This window comes from Mustela putorius, unplaced genomic scaffold, assembly GCF_011764305.1.
Source record: "Mustela putorius furo isolate JIRA1106 unplaced genomic scaffold, ASM1176430v1.1 tig00000698_pilon_pilon_pilon, whole genome shotgun sequence".
Classification (NCBI taxonomy): domain Eukaryota; kingdom Metazoa; phylum Chordata; class Mammalia; order Carnivora; family Mustelidae; genus Mustela; species Mustela putorius.
In genome coordinates this window covers 2272399-2287577 of record NW_025421449.1, presented here as the reverse complement: position 1 = coordinate 2287577, position 15179 = coordinate 2272399, and the positions used below count along the sequence as shown (strand labels likewise).

At 55.6% G+C, this 15179-nt stretch overlaps 1 protein-coding gene across 9 annotated transcripts; it reads left to right on the top strand.

Annotated features, from left to right (window-relative positions):
* The first annotated feature begins 18 nt into the window (after positions 1–18).
* Positions 19–14613, top strand: TBATA (thymus, brain and testes associated). Of its 9 annotated transcripts, none has more exons than XM_004769505.3 (14): positions 19–132; positions 663–710; positions 2596–2749; positions 3081–3260; positions 4051–4280; positions 6170–6325; positions 7220–7299; positions 8798–8971; positions 10081–10141; positions 10375–10788; positions 11137–11218; positions 11995–12139; positions 13241–13293; positions 14255–14613. In XM_004769505.3, exons 3-14 carry the CDS (start codon positions 2700–2702, stop codon positions 14469–14471), a joined length of 1842 nt encoding a protein of 613 aa, XP_004769562.1. In that variant the 5' UTR covers positions 19–132; positions 663–710; positions 2596–2699; the 3' UTR covers positions 14472–14613. The 9 variants fall into 9 exon arrangements, with proteins under 9 accessions (XP_004769562.1, XP_004769563.1, XP_004769564.1 ...); XM_045083455.1 differs by having other exon boundaries at positions 51–132; positions 667–710; XM_004769506.3 differs by lacking the exon at positions 663–710.
* Positions 14614–15179: the final 566 nt, after the last annotated feature.

The window sequence follows — 15179 nt, the reverse complement described above, 5'->3', positions numbered from 1 at the left end:
ACGTGGTCACAAAGCCGACAGGCTTGCCCACAGAACCAGCGAGCCTGCCTGCCTATTGATGTGTCTTCTCGCTCCTTTCTGCTCAGGCAGCGGGGACTTCTCATACACAGACCGTAGCAGGCACTCGCCTTGGTGAGTCCACCACGGATGTCTCCCGGGGAGGAAATGGACACTAGAGCCAGACAGAGGGGCCAGGGGAGGGCCTCCAGAGGCCGAGATGCAGAAAGGGAAGGTCTAGGATGGGTGTGAGTGTTTGGACTCCTTGTGTCCAGCTGGTTGGGGGCCAGGCAGAGAGGGGAGTGAGGACGGGAGCAGACACAGCAGGGCCCGGCCTGTCCCACTCTGGAAAAGACAGGCCTGCCTGAGTCCCTGTTGACCTCTACCGCAGCTGTGGGTCATGACCCATTTGTGGCTTATAAAATCAATGTAATTGGTCACAGCTAACATTTGCGAAATGAAAACAAGAAGTAGGATGAAAATAGTGCTGTGCATGCTATGTGGCAAGGGTAAGGATTGCTCTAGAATGTTCTTGCTTCAGTTTCACATACACAGATGTGTGTGCACGTGTGTGTGTGAATCAGGATCTAGGAAGGAGTTTCTTAGTATGATCACAGTCAAAAGCATTTGAAAGTCTTTGTTCTAACGAGTACTTTTTCCTGTAGGCAGATGGGTTTGGGCTTCCAAATGGCCTGTCCTCAAGCCTGCAGCATGTGAGTGCTCTAGACCCAGCCCCCGTCACCAAGGATGCCCAAAGCTTCCTTCCAAGGAAGTTCTGCCGACTGTTTTGCTCTTTAGAGAAGAGACCAGGAGACTTAAAGGCAGGACGCCTGAAAGTCTCCCCTTTCCCGAACTCAAGAAGCGCTTGAGAGGCTGGCCCTGAGGCTCTCTGGGGTCCTTTGCAGATTTTGTGACTGAGAGTTCATTTTCAGAGTGCACTGGCTTCCTGTCCCAACCCCATCACTATCCTGCACATTGGAGAGATATAGACAGATAGATCTAGAGATCTACATACTGTATGTGTGTGTACATGTATGTGTAAATGCACATGTGTATGTGCATGTGTACTCACGTGTATTTTTATGTGTACCTGTATATGTGTGCTATATATGTGCCTGTATATTGTGTATATATATGTGTATATATACATGTGTGTGTACATGTGTATAGGTATGTGTATACAAGTATACATATATACAAGTATATATGTGTGAACATGTGTGTGTGCTGTGTGTATATGTATATGTGCATGTGTCTATGTATGTGTGTGTATGTGTATATGCGTGTATGTGTACATGCATGTATATATGCATATACTGTATTGTGTGTGCATGTGCACGCATATATGCATGTGCATGTGTGTTCATGTGTATTTGTATGTGACCTGTATATATGTGCTGTGTGTACATGTACCTGTATGTGTGCATATGTATATGTATGTGTATGCACATGTATATGTACATGTATGTGTGTGGTATATTGTATGTGTAGATGTATGTGTGTGTTCGTATGTGTGTATATGCAATCACGTGTGCATGTGTATGTATACATGTATGTACATGTGCACATACTATATAAATGTGTACATGTGTGTGCTTATGTACATGTATATGTGTGAGTGTTCACGTGTATTTATATGTGTACATGTATATCTGTGTGTGTACTATATGTGTATACGTACGTGTCTGTGTATATGTATGTGTGTGTATATATTATGCATATATGCATATATATAGCTATATTCAGGTCCATAGATTTAGACCAATCACAATTCTTTTTTTTTAACATTTTATCTATTTATTTAACAGAGAGAGGCACAGTGAAAGAGGAAACACAAGCAGGGGGAGTGGGAGAGGGAGAGCAGGCTCCCCGCTGAGCAGGGAGCCCTATGCAGGCCCTCCATCCAGGACCCTGAGCCAAAGGCAGATGCTTCACCCACTGAGCCACCCAGGTGCCCCCAGTCATAATTCTTGACTTCAACACCTATCATCTTACATCCATGTCACCAAATTAGTTTATTTCATTTTATAATGAGCACCAGCAAAGGCGCCTCTCAAACCAAGAACTAGAACACCACCAACAACAATCTAACCCGCCCCCTCCCATCCCATCCCCCCCCTTACTTTCCTCAGAAATAGCCACTAGCTGAATTTTGTGTGTCCTGTTTTCTTGCCCCCCCCACCTTATTTTATCACATTTATGATACTTTTGCTTGCCTTTGAACTCTACCTCTAAAAAGGAATCTCAGGCTCTGGGGCTTCTGGGACTCACTTTCCTTGACCTTACATTATATTTGTAAGATTCACCCATGTTGTTCTGCGTAGCTGTGGTTCATTGTCATTGCAATATGATGCTCAATTGCCCACATGCAGCACAGCTCATTTTCCCGTTCCTGCCACCATCGGACATTTGGGATGTCGCCAGGTGTTGGCTAACTTGCACGATGTTAGTCTGAATATTTTTACATACAGCCCCCGTGGTACCACCGCAAGGGCCTCCCTGGGTATATGTCAGGGAGAGGAATGGCTGAGCGCTCTATGCCAGTTCAACATGCCAATGTTCAATTTTACAAGATATTGCCAATTTTTCTCCCCCAAGTGTCTGTTCCGGTTTACACTCCCACCACCAGTGTATGAGAGTTCCTGCCATCCATCTCCAGCACTAGTATTAGGTGCACTGGCCTTTATTCTGTCAGAAAGGCTATGATGGCTACCGAAGTGAAGACCCAGTTGGCTGAACATCCACTGATGGCGTAAGACCCCGCATGTGCCCCCCGCTGCTGACCAAGGGGGTGGTGGAGGCAGGGCGGGGTGGGAGACAAAGGTGGCCAGGGGAAACCCAGCAGACTGAGGGGCCTCGCCTTCCGCTGCCCTCAGCCAGGTCCCCGTGGGTTTCTGAGCCTGAGTTTAGCGCAGGTCACACACTGGGTCCCTCCCTGGAGGGAGAGGACATGGTAACGGGGGGCCGAAGCACCTAGTACTAGAATTCCTGGGGTTTCTGAGGGATGACTTCCTCCATCACTTGGGGTAGGGGACCACCAGGTAACTGCAAATTTCAGAGAAGGTTTGCTTTATTTCTTTAAGTCCCAGATCCCTTAGAGGCCAATCGAGGACGGCACAGAAAACTCAGGGGCCTGGTCAGCGAAATTCTCAGAGGGTCCCGGGGCAGAGCACCTTGCTTAGCATATCCAGAGTCCGTCTCTTCTCCAGAGGGCCTCCCTTCAGCCGGGGCCAGCGGGAGAAGGGAGTGCAGACAGCACGCAGGCAGGTGGCCCCCCCAGGCCCCAGGCGGAGAGCACCCCACCTTTGGATCCTTGTTGGACTGACCTCGAGCTCCTCCTCCAGAGGCAGGGCCTGGCATCCTCGGCGGAGGGCAGGGGCGCAGGGTGGAGGTCAGACAACCTGAGAAGCTTGTCTCCAGCAAAGCAGAGCAAGAGCTTGACGCTTCCCTGCAGCGTTGCGACTCTGAAGGCTACCGCATCAGCTCTGCGTCTCCTGGGAGGGGCCCCCCGGGAAAAGGACATGCTGGCGCCATCTGACCTCGGCGCTCCAGCTTTGGCCTCTGGATGCCTGGGCCAAGATTGTCTGGGGGGCACAGGGTGGGGGTGGGCTGCCTGTAGCTGGCTTCTCCTGGACTGCCAACAGTCAGCGTGGCGACAGGCCCTTGCTGTGTCTGTGTATATAAGGTCCCTTTGCTTTTACCCAGGTATTTGGTTGAGTAGGTGGGTCTGAGGCTTCTTCCCTGTGGCTTGAGAGAGGGTTTGTGGGAGAAAACTGAGGTCTTGAGAGATTCCATCTGAATTCTTTCAAATAGATTCAAGCTCCCTGTGAAGGCATCTTAGGAAGACAGGAAGCTCCCTGGGACTAGATTGTACCAGTTGGGAGTGGACCCCGGGAGAGGCCCGACTTTGGGTGCCAGGGGGGTGGGAGAGAGATCCTGGAAACCCACTTCAGCGTGTCTCAGTAATAGACTCCAGATAAGACCTGAGCTCCAAGCTGGGTGGGCACTGCTGCCCGGAGGCTCCATTAGCTTCTCCTTAATGTTCTCCTTCAGTCCAAGGGCTGAGCCTAAAAAGAAGTCAGGACACAGGCCGAGGAGCCATGGGGACGGCGGGCTGCAGAAAGAACTGATGATCCCAGGGATTGTGGATTTCCAGCTGATCCAAACGGCACTGAGGGCCCCCAGGCCCCAAACCCCTGGGACCTACCGCTTTGGCCGCCTCAGCCACCACTCCTTCTTCTCCCGACACCATCCGCACCCACAACGTGTGACCCACATCCAAGGTAGACCTGGGGTGGGTAGGGGCCCGGCTAGAGGTGGTGGGGTCATCTTAAAAATGGGAAAGGGAGGTGTCAGCCCCCATTTCCAAGCTGAAACCTGGAAAGGGTGGGGATTTGGTCAGGGTCAGAGAGCTCCTTGGCCACTTGCAAGCACTTGGTCAAGCAAAGACTTGACCCTGGGGACAGGCTCCAAGGCCAAGTGTTTAGCCCTAGAACATGTCCCTCATTACCAATCCTCCTCCCATTTTAGGATTCAGGGAAAGGGATAAATGTTCTGCCCCAGAACCGCACTCTGTTCTGGAATTCCAGCCAATTAATCCACTTAGCCATCTATTGAGTGTGAACTACAGGTCAGGTACATTTTAGGTGCTGGGGATATGACTGAATAAGACAGTCCCTGACCCCACAGAGCTGACTCTGGTGAGAAAGGATAGGAAACAGATAAGGTGTCAGCATATAGAAAGCACCAAGGCTCATGAGGGGAGGAAACCTCATCAATAGCATGGCCTTGGGGCAAAGAACTAAAGGGATATTGTGGATATTGGGGGAAAAAATGTCCCGGGCAGTGGGAACACCAAGTGCAAAGGCCCTGAGGCACACATCCTGGCTCAGTTGGAGGGTCAGTAAGGAATCCGGTGTGGCTGGAGCAGAATAAGGAAGGGTAAAAAGGAGATGGGCCAGAGAGGTGATGGGGGTCCAGAGCACGTGGGCCTTGGAGGTCACCCACTTACCATTGAGCCATCTCGCTGAGGCAATGGGAGCCATGGGAAGGGGCGAAGGCAAAGAAGTGACAGGAGTGACATGTTGGCCGCTGTCTGGAGGGTGGCATGGACCAAGGAGGTAGCAGTGGAAGACTGAGCGGCCCTGCTCTAGAGACCTACAGAGGTGAAGCGAACAGGATTTGCGGACTGGTTCGAAATGAGTGGGAAAGGCAAAGAGCAGTCAAGGATGACTCCCTGGTGCTGGGCCTGATGGCTAGAAAACCAGAGTCCCATGGACTGAGGCAAAAATAGCCCGAAGCGAGGGCCCAAGCTGGGTGGAAGCGGGGTTGGGAATTTGGTGAGGACCTGGGAGATGTAAGACTGCACAGGACTTTCAGGCTTGGGGGTGGAAGGGCAGAGTAGGCGTCTGGGCCCAGAGTTCAGGCGAGAGACCCCGATGTGGCCATTCTAGGAGGGACGCCATTGGTGAGAAGGAAGGAGCAGAGGAGGTGAGGAGTGGCCTGCGAGTTAGGAGGGACCAGCAGAATGAGGGGACCCCTGGACAAAAAGTAGAGTGTTTCTGAAAGGACAGAGTGAGCCACCATGCTCGGTCCTACCAGGCTGGTCCTTGAAGCTTTACGGTGGGCGATAATACATGGCCAGACTGTAAGGCAGCAGGGTCCTTGTGAGTAAGCGGCTCGCCATCTCCCCCAGGCTGCCCGCCACAGGCTGACAGATGGCAAGGAGTTTTCTCCAGAGGGGTCTGGCTAACTCTTACCACTCCCTGTGATTTGAGCCCAGGCCCCTCTGGTCACAGACTGTGGCTTAGCGCCCTGCCCCATGCCTTCCTCTTTACGCTGTCTGCCTCTGTGTGTTCACACCTGCAGTTCCTTGCTCTGTCCTAGAACATCAGAAGGACCCCAGTACTAGGGTTCCAGAAAGCCTGGGTTCCTATCTCACCTCCACCTGACTCGCTAGGTGAGCCTGAGCACAGCCTGTCACTGTCTGTTCTAATGTCCCTGTGGGTAGGGCCTCCGTGGCTGCGGGATCTCCCAGCTCCAGTGATCTATGGGCTTTTGTGATTACTAGAAGAAGCAGGTTCAGTGCTCTCCCTGCCCACCGCCTCCCAGTCTCCCGGGCTTCCTAGGGTCCACCCAGGGTCTCCTTCTCACGGCCTCTCACCCTTCACAGATCTCACCGGGAAGCCCGTCTGTGTCGTCAGAGACGAGTTCTCTCTAGCCCCCGTGCCTCAAGTCACACTTTTATCCCGCTGCCTGATGGGGATGCCTGGCATCTCTGTCCCCATTGGAGACCCACAGTCCAATCGGGAGCCTCAGCTTTCCTCTGGTGTGTATGTGGGCAGCAACCCCTCTCCAGGTGCCTGGGAAGGAAAGAGCTCTTAGGTTGCTGGGGTCCCATGGGGTACCCTAGATTTTTCCACATTTCCTCAGGCAGCAGAATCTGCATTCTTCCCCACCCCCTCCCCAGGTCCTCAGAAATGTGGCCCCTACTCAGATTTGAGGTATTTGAGGAGTAATAACCATCAGAGGAGAGGCAGAGGCGGGCCACAGTCACGTGACTGACAGCCAGAGACAGGGATGATACTGGAAATGTTGAGTGGCTTGTATGCTCTATCACCGGGCCGTCGGAGCAGACAGCCAGAGATGGAGGGGCAGCTCTCAGGCGGCCATGGCCCTGCCCAGGCCCTTGCCCTTCCCTGCGGGGCCAAGGGAAAGCTCACTGGTGGGTGTGGGGAGAGGCCCCAGGGAGGAACCAGGACAGCGGTGTAGAGCAGAGAGGGTTCCGAGGCTCTCTGTCGCCAGCCTGCTCCCAGACCAGCTTCGCCAGGAACAGGTGGATGTCTGAGTGACTGGTACAGCACAGCCACTGGGTCTCCAGCCTGGCCTCAGTGTCCAAAGAAGGCAAAGCTGGATTAACCCGCACACTTCCTAGCACAGGGAGCCAAGCATCTCCAGCATCCCCCAGTGAAGCCTTCACAGGCTAGGGTATCAACGTCAGCCGCCCGCCAAGTAGTGACTGCACCAAGGTTGCGGGGGGGGGGGATTCCTCCTCCCTCCCTCAAGGTCACTGCCTCCCCCCAGGTCACTGCCTCCCCCTTTCCCTGTAAGACATGAGGCTGGGAAGGCTGGGGAGGTGGCCAGGCGCTTCCCCCCGAGTGCTGGGTACCACAGGGAGGGCGGGGAGTAGGACCCCACATATCAGCTAGCAGTGTCTTCCCAGAGACCTGGAAGAAGGAGTTGAAGGACCTGGCTTCCCGGGTGGCCGTCTTCACTAAGGAGAATGCGCTGAAGAGCAAAGAGGTGGGTGTGGATCAAAGGCGCTGCCGGGAAGAGATCCAAGGGTCCATCTCTTTGTAACAAAATCCCTCCCAAGGGGGTTCCCACCTCATGGACAGTAAAGCCCGTGTCCACAAGAGGTGGGGGGCTGTTGGCCCAGGGAGGAGGGGGCTACAGAACACCGGCCTGAACGGGGAGGGTCGCGGCAAGGGCTCGGAGGAGAAGAGAAGGCGGCTGGGTGGAGAAATCCAGGAAGGGTTCGTAACAGAAGGGGGATGTGAAGAAGTGGACAGGGGAGGCGTCCCTAGCACAAGAACACAGAAGCTGGGAAAAGCAGGACATCCTTAGAGACCGGGATGACATGCAGGGATACGTGGGCAGCCATGGCAGGGGGAAGGGGGAAGTGTGAGAAGAAGCTGACTTTGAATGTGGACAAAAAGAGGAGCTTGTTCTTAATTTCTGAACTTACTGTAGTGTCGGATCTCATTAAGGAGGGGAGATTGACTGAAGGATTTCAAATAGGATGGGGTGACCTCATGGGTGCCATTTGCTGGTAATTCAGTAAAGACAATTGGAGGCAGCCTGGAGGTAGCTGGAAAGGGACTGAGGGCAGGTGTGGCCCTTGAGACGGACTCTGGCTCCACCCTTGTCTGGGGCAACAGAGCTCTCACGATTGCTTTGCGGCTAACTCAGTGCAATGCTCACAGCAACTCAGTTAAGCAATCCGGGTCTCACTTTTCTTATCTTGAAAATGGGGAAAAGTATAAGGGTGCCCAGGTGGCTCAGTCAGCTGAACATCCAACTCTTGATCTCAGAGTCCTGGGATCGAGCACCACACTGGAGTTCTGTGCTCAGCACGGAGTCTGCTTCTCTCCCTCTTCCTCTGCCCCTCCCCTGCTCACACACAGGAGCTCTCTTGATCTCTCTAAAATAAATAAACAAGTAAATAAACAAATAAAATAGGATGTATGCCCCAGTCTACTGGGTTGCAAGGGTAGGAGGTCTCAGGCCTCGTACCCACAGGCCTGGCTCAGGAGGGTTTCCCAGGGCAAAGAAAAGATGCCAAGCTCTGGGGGACAAACTTGGGAGCAGCTGACCTGGGAGTTAAGGTAGGCAATGGGGACCATGGCCCAGGATACTGCTTTCAAATCTGTGATGGGCTTGGGGGAGGGGAAGGAAGGAGGGTCTCCCTAGGAAGAAGTACGAGGACTTCAGAGGATCGCCAGGGGCTCCAGCATTCAAGTTCCAGGAGGAAGAACTTTGGCTATAGAGGGGCCCCTGGCTGGGAAAAGGAGTCTAGAACAGGGTGGGCTGGCCTGGTCATCCTCCTAGTTTCCTGCAATGTGGTGATGCTGGGATTTCAGGAGGGGAGCGAATGCCCTAGAGGTATGACTGGGCCCCTTCTGCCTTCTTCCTTGAGCCGCGCCCCCTGCCCTACCGCCCCGCGCTCTCTCTCTCTCTCTCTCTCTCTCTCGATCTCTCTCTCACTGCCTGGAGTCTCTGGCCACTTTGCCCCCAGCAGAAGGAGGAACCTCAGCGGGAGCAGGGGGCAAAGTACTCAGCCGAAACCGGGAGGCTCATCCCCACTTCCACCCGAGCCGTTGGTCGCCGCCACTCTCGCCAGAGCCCCCGGATTTATCCTTCTGGCAAAGATGGAGGAGCTCAGACCATTGTCCTGCGGGATCAGGAGCTGCTGGTGAGGCCCTGGGAATGAACGCTGGGAGCTATGGCCTGATGGAGGTCTGGTCTGAGGGCTGAGAACACGGGGGTTGCTGCTCCCAGGCTCCCAGCAATCCCAACTAGGAGCTTAAAAACTTCAGTGTGCTTTAAAGTGTGGCCTCTCGGGGCGCCTGGGTGGCTCCGTCAGTTAAGCGTCCAGCTCTTGATTTTGGCTCAGGTCATGATCTCAGGGTCGTGGCATGGACCTCTCCACTTTGGGCTCCATAATGGGGTGGAGCCTGCTTGGAATTCTCTCTTTTCCTCTCCCTCTGCCCCTTCCCCCACCTCTCCCTCCTTAAAAAAAAAAAAAAGAAAAAAGGCAGCGTGGCCTCTCCTGGGGACACATGTACCTGAGACCGTCAGCCTCAGGAACTCCGGACCTGGGAGTCCAGCCCCCGGATCCAACCCCCTGTTGCATCCAGGTTTCTGTGGGAGGCTCTCCCTCTCTTTGAAGGCCTTCCCCGCTCAGGGATTTAGTTCCATGATCCACCCAAGCCAGGAGCATGAACGGCTTGTCAAGAAGGGCTGTTCCAGCTGTGGCGCTGGAGGAGTTCAGGAAGGGAGCCGCTGTGGCTGAACGGCTGGAGAGGAAGGTCCTGCCTAGTGTTGTTTTCCAAAGCATGCCCTGCTCTGCCTCGGGCTGCAGCCAGCCGGGCCAGTCCCAGCACAGTCTTCCCACACTTGGAGGGGTTTGGTCTCTGCTACAGTGATGCACAGACTCACCCCCCCCACCCCCCCGCCGCCCACCACCTGCACAAGTTTCCCAGTCAAGGCCTGAGATGAGTCCTTGCCCCTTGCCGGTGGCTTAAAGCTATCTCACAGTCCCTTTCCAAAAGCATCCATGTTCTCCAGAAAAGGTTACACACAGCGCCAGTCTCTCAACACCCTCCCCGTGACCAGCGCTTCCAAGCCTGCAGTCCTTTGGAGAACTGCACGGCTCCGCTGAAATGGATAGCGCAGGCAGGGCCCAGAATCCCCATTCCACAGACGGCGAGGCTAAAACCCTGCCCGGTGACATTCTGTGGCCCAGGCCCCCAGAGAGGGAGCGGCGTAACTCGAACTAGAACAGCACTTTCTCCACCATAGGGCGGCCTCAACTTGCCTGGAATTAGGTTCTCGGGTCCTGTGGGGAGGGGGCCCAGGGCAGGTAAGTTGGACGCGGAGAACGGAGAAGGGCCCAGGGGCAGACCCAGGGTGGGAGTCACTGCAACAGGTGGGTATGTGGGACCAAGGGGGTGCCCTAGGCGGCAGAGGCCTGGAAAGATTCTCAGTCCGGTTCCCACTCTGCTGAGAATGAGGCAGACTTGCTGGGGACCGACAGGCCCCTCCAGGTCCTGGGAATACCAACTGCCAAGCACTGAGGGGACCCCACTTTCCTAGGACTCCAAGGGTTCCACCTGCTACCGCGAGCCCCAACTCCAGCCGGCCGTAGCCACAGCCGCCATCAGCAGCTCGGCCTAGGGAGCCCCCGTAGCCTGTTCGACACAGAGCTGGCTCTCCCCCGGATGACACTTGCCTGGAGATCACAGGGGGAAGAGGGTCGGAAAGTGGCAGTGACACCCGAGGCTGAGGAAGCAGCTGAGGAAGCGGCTGGGTGTGAAGTGCGCACGCCACTGGGGGAGATGGAATCCCAGGCCCGGCAGTCTGCAGAAACAGCCAGCCCTGAGCCGCAGCCCACCCACTCCGATCACCCCACCTCTATGCTAGCGTCTCCAGACCCTGGGAGCTCCAGGGAGGGGAGGCCTGTGGGGTTCCTTAAATCCCCAAGCCCAGGACCCAGGGATCCGAGACTCGGTGCGTCTCTGAGCAGCCGCGCGGCCCGCTCACACTCTGCCTTCCCAGTGAGGGACTCTGGGGTACCATCAGTCCACACGGGGTTCAGGGAGGAGGCATCCACACATGGGGTTCAGAAGCGTGGTTCTGCCGCACTCTCCCGGCTGGGTCCTCAAGACTCTTCCTCCGGGACTGGTGGGACAGAAAGTGCTCTGTAAAGTGCGAAGTCACGGGGCAGGGACCTTGGTGGGGACCAGTGGAGCCAAGCATGTGGCTCTGGGAGCCCACGTTGTGGGGGCGGGGCCTGTGCTGCTGGCTGGGACGTGCCTACCAGACCCGCTGACCCGGGGCCTATCCTCCTGCCCGCAGATCCTGGAGCTCCTTTGTCAGATCCTGCAGACAGACTCCTTGAGCGCTATCCAATTCTGGCTTCTGTACGCTCCTCCGAAGGGTGAGGACACGGCAGGTGCCTGGGGCTTTCTCGGACTGGAGGTTGTTGAGGGCCTTGTTCTCTGGATATCACTCGGCTCCCACCCAGAGCCATCCCCCTGGGCTGCTGCTCCGTTTTGGAGCCCCAAACTAGCCTTTTCCAACAGGACGGTCCCCCTGCTCCATGCTCCTGCTCCTGCTCAGCAGGATTTCCACACCCCTGCTTCTCAGAGGGGGCTTCAGGCTGACCACCACCCTGGACACCTTGCAGGGAGAAGTCCAGAGCTGTCTTCAGCAGACACCCACTGCTGTGGGAAACATGCACACACAGGCACAGCATATGCACAGGGACACACAAGTGGACGCACATGCACACACTGGGATGGTGGATGGAAGGTGTAATCAAGTGGGGGGTTGAGGAGTGCTGATGGGAGCTGGAGGGAGTTGGGGGGGGCGGGGGAGGGGAGGAGACAGGTCCCCAGGGGGCTTTCCAGAGAGAGCCCAGAGGCATGGCGGCTGGGCCAGAGAGGGCCAAGGACAAGGTACGGGCATGTGATCTTGTGGTGAGAGAAAGGTGGGGAAGGGTTGGGTGTTCTGCACACACATGGGCCAAGACAGAGAAGCCCCCCCCCCCACCAAAAGGGGACCTGGACGCAGAATGTCAGATGGTTAGAGAGAGCTATCCTGGATCAGGGTTGGGCAGAAGAGCTGGAGGCCCTGCTTCCAGCCTGTCCCTTATGGGGACAGGACAGCGTGGGTCTTGCCACTGAAGACCGTGCTCCCCGGCTATGCTTGCAGAGAAAGACCTGGCCCTGGGGCTCCTGCAGACAGCGGTGGCTCAGCTCCTTCCACAGCCCCTAGACTCTCTCCCGGTGGAAAAACTTCTCCATCAGCTCCACGAAGTCCAAGAACCTTCTCAAGAGAGGCAACAACCACCCTACAGGTGGGCTCCACTCCCCTCACCTGCCCCTCTGCTCCCAGAGCTGCTCCCTCACATTCATCCACCTGCCCTCCCAGGGGAGGCTGGGGTGGTCTGAAAAAGGAATCCGGGCGCTGGCCACAGCCTGGGCTCACTGAGCCTGTGCTGGAGGAGGAGAAGGCCCAGTCCCTTCCCTGGGGATTCCCAGGTCAGCCCCTGCTACAGCCCAGGCTTCCGTGGCTGGCTCTGGGGGATGCCCTAGGGGCGCTCTGTGTCAGCTGTAGCAAGGCAAGGGCCAGAGGAGCCACATGGAGCCCTCCTGCTCTCAGTCTTTGGGAAGACAAGTAGAGATGGAAATCTAACAGGCAAGTAGAAGTCCCTTACCAGGGATGTTACATGCTTCCTATGGCTGGAGGACACAGGAAAAGGGGCGAGTAGGTAAATCCTCACAAAGCAGGTGTGTAGGGCCAGGTGCCAGTGACGGATCTGGCAGTAATACATGCCCACTACGCTGCCTGACCCTGGCAGATGTCTCACGTATCTGCAGCCCACACAACCATCTGTGGAGGCAGCGGTACACCCCCATTTTACAAATTGGAAAACTCGGGCTAAGCCACCACTACATGGAGGCCCAAAGTCACCCGAGGGGTCCACCCTGGAGCTGGGATTCAGCCTGGGACTAGTCTCACTTCCCAGCCCAGCAGCACGCAGATTTGCAGGAGACCTTGTGGAAAATGCAGATTCTGGAACATTCTAACACAGCACGTTGGGGATGAACCAGGGGCTGTGTCATTTTGACAGTCTCCCAGAGTTTTTCCAGTAGAGCTTGGGGAACGCTGCTGGGATTGGTAGAACTGGAAGGAGCCGATGAGAGGGTGCGAACAGTCAGAAGGGGAAGGCAGGAATGGGCTCACTCTAGGGAATGCTGAGTTTGAGGGTGGTTGCAGCTTGGGGGCTGGGGCTTGTGCTCATTTAGGTTTGAGGGTCTGGGTTCTCGCTCTGACCCTGCACTGGGCTCTCAGGTGTCTCCCTGGAGCACTTCCCTCCCTGCCCTACCCGCCCTGCCACTGTGCCCCAGTGGGCTCTGGCCTCACCTTCCCAGCCTTGTCTTTGTGTCCTTTATAGCCAATCCCCGAAGAAGACAAAGACACCGCCCCTACCCAAAGGCGACAAACCAGGTAAGATTCCAGGCAGCAGGTCATCCTGGGCACTCCCCGAAGCCCACCCTGGCTGTATGCCCAGGATTCAAGGACCCTGGAGATAAGGCCCTGTCCCAGGAAGCTTCCCGTTCTGTCCATTCATCTCTCCACTCATTCAAGAGACTTCCTTAGCAGCTATGAGCTAGGCTCTGGGGAAGAGTCCAGATGGGCTCCTGTGGCCACGGGGCTTATGAGGAGGAGGGCAGCCAATATAAACATTTGAGGGGGCCAGGTACCAAAAGGGGAAAAAAAAGGTAAAGTGAGGGACAGTAGGGAGGACTGGCAGGGTGGAGAGAGGGCTCCTTAAGCCAAACAAAAGGTAGGATCCAGCCCGATGTGGGTCTAGGGAGAGCCCAGAAGTAGGGCTCTCACGTGCCCGGTGTGTGGGTGAAATCACACACAGGCCAGGGTGCCTGGGGCCTTGTGGGTCAGGACAGAAGTAAGAAATGAGATAGGGTAGGTGGGTGGAATCGGTGGTCCCATGCAGAGGGCGTGGGGGTGCCCTGGAGCCTTATGAGCAGGGCCTGGGGGGACCCGTGGCGATCCAGTAAAGAATGGACTGTCGGGGGCCAGGGGGGGAGACCAGGGAGGAGGCTGCAGCATCATCCTGGTGCCTTTGGCAAGGGCAGAGAAGAGGACAGCTACCTGCCATGTATAATATTCTCCCCCACTAGACTGTAAGGGATCCTAAGGGGGCTGGCTATCTGGCCCTCTAGGTATTTTTTGTCTGGATGGAGAAAGGGAAGGGGAGGTGAAGCTCTGAGAAGGGGGTTGGCTCCTTCCAGGTCACCAGCAGAGCCCAGAGCAGAAGCTGGCCTTGACCCACATCTTCCTGGGGTCTTGTGGGGAGAGCAGGTCCACCCAGGTCTCCCGAGCAGCTCCCAGCTAGGAGCCAGGCCCCTCCCTGTCCTCTCCTGACGGATGTCTTCCCTTCTCCCAGAGTATATCGGAAGAGCACAAGTTCTTCGGATGCATTCAAGCCAGATCGCAGAAGAGAAAGCCTCACAGCCAAAGGCAGAATGCTGAGTCCGAGTCCCTTTGCCCGCCTTGCTCAGGAGCTGCCCCCTGGTTTGAGGCTGTTCTCAGCCCCACCGTCTCAACAGCAATACCGACTTGCCTATCACACGGAGCCCATTAAAAGGCTGCCTTCCCTTTAGGAGGACAATTCCACTCTCCTCTCTGTAGTGGGTCTGTGCTTGGGGGCTGGGTGATTCCAGGAGCTGGGATGGGCTGTGGAATGGTCCCATTCCCTTGGAGAAAGTCTAAGCGGTAGAATACAGCACTTAGTGTGTAAGTGGTGTTCTGTGTTCCTAACGCGTTCTATGTTCCTAAGAGTTGAAGGGCAGCCTAAGGAAGAAGTTCTGTCCCTTCCACGCCAAGACACACAGGGTTCCAGGGAGGCTAGAGCAGAGGTCAGGAACCCACGGTCCTCTGGAAAGTAACCATCCATACCAACACTTTAGTTCCTTGCAGTACCATATTCGATTCTCCCAAAAGTTCTGTGCAGCAGACTATGAGTAGCATCACTCCCATTTTACAGATGAATACATTGAGGCTCAAACAGTGAATAACTTGTCCAAAGCCACACAGTAACTGGCAGAGCCAGGCCCGAAATCCAGCATGTCTGGCTGGGGAACCCCCTCTCTCCCCCACCGTGCTCTCCTGCCTTCCAAACAGCTACCGTGCCAAAGGTGGCTGCACAATGGTGGTTGGCAAGATCAAGGAGGAAAGAGACCTTCCATAAATGGGACCCAGCTGGGGTTTTGCTATCCTTTACCATCTAGAGAAGGTGGCCTTTGATGCTCTGGGAAGTCCAGAGATGGCTGCAGATTCTGTGGAAAGCCGGGATGGGGAGACATGGGAAG